The following is a 4,403-nucleotide window of genomic DNA, read 5'->3' as shown; positions in this document are numbered from 1 at the left end:
CATGACCTTGTTACACACAATGTTGCACCTGTGGAGCTTCAACAACCAATAGGTACTCAGGAGCAATTAGAAGATGAAAGGGAGGTTGTATCTACAACAGGAAACTTTAAGGCAATAGCAAGTGAAGCAGATTTATCTCCTAGAGTTGGATACTAGAGTGGCAAAAAGGGAAGGAAATAAGGCCAAAAAAAAGAGATTCCACAACCTAAAAGAATACTGCCTAGAAGGGCAGCTTCTACTACCAAATGATGATTAAGACATTAATCTGGAATATAAGGTCTATCAAAACCCAACAGGTCTTTCAGAGGGTTATTAATATGCACATGGAGCATGCATTCTTCATAGTTGCACTAATGGAATCATTCCAAAAAACTGAGCACATTCAGAGATACAGGAGAATTCTAGGAATGGACAATGCATATTCAAACATAAATGGCAAGATATGGTTGTTCATAGATAGTGTGGTTGAGTGGGAATTACTGATTTATACCGAGCAGCATGTGACTATCAAGGTCTATCATAAAGACATTGGTAAATACATTATTATGACTTTTGTCTACGCCAAATGTTCTTCACTTGAGAGGCTAGAATTGTGGGACAACTTGTATAATCGTGCTAATGACATGAAAATGCCTTGGGTAGTTGGTGGAGACTTCAATGTTATATTGAGTGAGGAAGCAAAGATAGGAGGCCTACCAGTTTATCCCACAGAATATGAGGACTTTTCATCTTGTGTAAATTCAAGTGGATTATTTGATCTTGGTTACAAAGGAAACCCCATTACATGGTGGAATAGTAGACCAAATGCTGAGTGTATTTTAAAGCGGTTGGATAGGATAATAGTCAATTTGCCTTTCTAAAGTCTTTTTCCCAACATTGAAATGGAACATCTCATAAGAACAGGTTCAGATCATGCACCTTTGCTGATGATTTGTGGAGCTAACACAACACATCTTGTGAAACCTTTTCGATTCCTAAATTTCTGGATAAAGCATGAGACTTTCAAGGATGTAGTTTTCCAGAATTGGGTAGCAAACTTCATTAGAGATCCATTATGGATATTCAAACAAAAGTTTAGAATGGTGAAGATAGCACTTTCTAAATGGAGTAAGCTGGCATATGGAGATATATTAAAGCAGCTTGCCATTAAGGAAGATATAGTTAAAATCAAGGAAATATTGTTTGAGGAGGAACCAACAATTGACAACAAAATTATCCTCCAAAAGGCACAGGCAGAATTGAAAAGATATTTGAACATTGAGGAGCAATACTGGAAACAAAAAGCAGGCATGACATGGTTTGCAGAAGGGGATAGAAATACTAGATTCTTTCACAACCATGTCAATGGCAAGAGGCGAAAATTAAAACTTAATAGGATCCATAATGGAGATGGAGTGTGGATTGAAACACAGGACCTATTGGACAAGGAAGCAGTAGATTTCTTTCAAAATAAGTTTAGTCATGAGGGTGATCCAACAAGCTTTGATCTTCTGAGTAATGTTCCTTCTATGGTATCTATGGAACAAAACAAGGAGTTTTGTAGAATGCCTACTATATAAGAGGTAAAGGGAGCAGTATTTGCTTTGAGTGGAGATAGTTCAAGTGGACCTAATGGTTTTACTGAAATCTTCTATCAAGAGTGTTAGGATGTAGTAGGTGAAGACATCTTCAACATGCTGCAGATCTTCTACAGTAGAGCTCAATTACCAAAATCAGTAACTCATACTAATCTGGTACTACTGCCAAAAAAAGCTTTGGTTACCACATTCTCAGACTTATGACCAATAAGTCTTAGTAATTTCATTAACAAGATCATATCAAGGGTAATGCATGATAGGTTGGAGAAGATTTTTCCTCCTCTGATCTCCTCCAATCAATCTGGATTTGTTAAAGGAAGGACTATCTTTGAGAATATGTTACTTACTCAAGAGATTGTAACTGATATAAGGTTAAGGGGGAAGCCAGCTAATGTTGTGATCAAGTTGGATATGGCTAAGGCTTATGATAGGGTTTCATAGAAACACCTACTTCATGTGTTGAGAAAAATGGGATTTGTTGAGCACTTCATCAATATGATTTGGAATCTGCTATCAAACAATTGGTATTCATTCCTTGTTAATGGACAATCAGTAGGGTTTTTTAAGTCCACAAGAGGTCTCAATCAAGGAGATCCTTTATCACCAGCTTTGTTCATCATTTCAGCCGAGGTACTATCAAGATCACTAAATAAGTTGTTTGAAGATAAAAGCTTTAAAGGTTTTGGAATGCCAAAGTGGACTGATCTATTAAACTATTTGACTTATGCTGATGACACAATCATCTTTGTTTCTCCTGATCCATATTCCATAGAAAAGGTGGAGGAGGTTATCACCCAATATGAGCACACTTTTGGACAGCTTATAAATAGAACGAAGAGCTCATATTTCATGCATGCTAAAGTGGCAGGATCTATTTCCTCTACTGTAGGGACAATTGCAGGATTTCAACAAGGGGAATTTCCATTCACTTAACTAGGATGCCCTGTATTCAACACAAGAAGGAGGAAGAACTATTACATTGATGTCATAAAGAAGGTGAAAGCAATGCTACATTCCTGGAAAGGAAAGCTACTATCTTATGGTGGCAAGGCAACACTTATAACTAGTTTCCTTAAAAGTATATCCACTCATATGCTATCAGTGTTAGACCCTCCTTACAATGTGTTGGACCATTTGTATAAAGACCATTTGTAAGATTTTTCTGGAGTAACAAAGAAGAAGGAAGAAGTAGGCACTGGGCAAAATGGCTTAACTTAAGCTTACCAAAGGAAGAAGGTGGTCTAGGTTTTAGATCACTATTTGATATATCAAAGGCTTTATTTGCTAAGCTATGGTAGAAGTTCAGAACAACTATGTCCCTATGGTCAAACTTCATATGGAATAAGTACGGTAAGAAAGAACTACCTACAGTTGTTCTATTTAGACAAGGTTTACATGTTTGGAGGAAAATATTAGAAGTAAGGAAAGAGATAGAACATGACATATTATGGGAGATGAAAAGGGGTTGTACCAATGTGTTGCATGCAAATTGGACTGGTTTAGGTGCTTTATATAATGTTGTACCTCCAGATTTTCCTATTAGTGAAGAACTGCATGAAGTGGCTGAATTGAGAGAACAATACAGTTAAAATGATCATGTTCTTGAGAAATCATTCCAAGGCAGATATTGCAGACTATATAAGGCAAGAAGTGCACTTTAATGGCAATGATGAATACTGGGATTCCCCTAAGTGGATGCCAACATCCATAGGGAGATTTACAGTGGGAAGTGCTTGGCAGAACATAAGGCACAGGGCACCTACAAATGTAGAATACAAGACTATGTGGATTAAAGATCTTCTTTTTAAAATCTCATTCTTCCTATGGAGATTGTGGAAAGCTAAGATACAAACTGATGATTTTTGGAGGAGAAATGGTTATATGGTGGTGTCCAAGTGTTGGGGTTGCTTGAATCCAAAAGAAGACATGCTCTAGAATCTATTCCTTAAAAGTGAAACTACAAAAAGGGTATGGAAAACATTCCTTCAAGCAGCAGGTATAATTATCAACATGGTACAGGTACATCAAGTTATAAGAGAATGCTAGAAAATACATTGTTGCCAAATGCTTAAGCCATTAATTCAGGCAGTACCTCCGGTGGTTTTATGGGAGCTTTGGAAGAGAAGAAATACAATGAAATATGGAGGATCCGTATCTTGCAATAGGGTCATTCATGAGGTAAATAAGACTCTACATAGTCTTGCAAAGGTCAGATACCCTTGGATGCAAAATATTTGATTAATGTGGCAGGATATGATCACGTTCTTTGAAGGTTACAAACATTATGTAATGACCAAGAGAGTAACATAGGAGTTTCCATTTGAGAGTTGGTTTAAGTGTAATACAAATGGTGCTTCTAGGGGGAATCCAGGACCTAGTTCATATAGTTTTTGCATACGTGATTGTCATGGAGATTTAGTGTATGTTGTAGCTAAGGAAATAGGTGAAACAAACAACATTGTAGCTGAAACAAAAGCAATTGCTGAAGGCTTGGCCTACTGTGTGGAAAAACAGCTACACCCTCTCATAATTGAGACAGACTCTTTGACAATGAAGAAGATAATTGAAGGGGAATGGGATCCCCCATGGTGCATTGGAACAGATGCGAGGACGATAAAGGAGAAGAAGGATCAGTTCAATGTCATCTTCCAACATGTACTAAGGGAAGAAAATACAGTGGCAGATTATTTAGCTAACATTATTTTTTCTTATGCAAGTCTAGTTTCATTTCACTCCTTCTTTGAATTGCCGAAACAAGGAAAGACAATAATCAATCAAGACAAAGCGCGGACTCCTAATCTTAGGATTAGGATAACAAGGAAATTG

At 37.2% G+C, this 4,403-nt stretch overlaps 2 protein-coding genes across 2 annotated transcripts; both read left to right on the top strand.

Moving 5' to 3' along the window:
* Positions 1-323: 323 nt before the first annotated feature.
* Positions 324-860, top strand: LOC142178124 (uncharacterized). Its single transcript, XM_075247455.1, has one exon. It carries the CDS (start codon positions 324-326, stop codon positions 858-860), a length of 537 nt encoding a protein of 178 aa, XP_075103556.1.
* A 21-nt stretch (positions 861-881) lies between these two features.
* LOC142178123 (uncharacterized) lies at positions 882-2,018 on the top strand. The gene is made up of 2 exons (XM_075247454.1): positions 882-1,511; positions 1,812-2,018. The coding sequence occupies exons 1-2, from the start codon at positions 882-884 to the stop codon at positions 2,016-2,018; spliced, it is 837 nt and encodes a 278-aa protein (XP_075103555.1).
* The last annotated feature ends 2,385 nt before the right edge of the window (positions 2,019-4,403 follow it).

Source organism: Nicotiana tabacum, chromosome 24 (assembly GCF_000715075.1).
Source record: "Nicotiana tabacum cultivar K326 chromosome 24, ASM71507v2, whole genome shotgun sequence".
NCBI classification, from domain to species: Eukaryota; Viridiplantae; Streptophyta; class Magnoliopsida; order Solanales; family Solanaceae; genus Nicotiana; species Nicotiana tabacum.
Note: the sequence above shows the minus strand (reverse complement) of the source record. Positions and strands in the feature narration are given on the sequence as shown.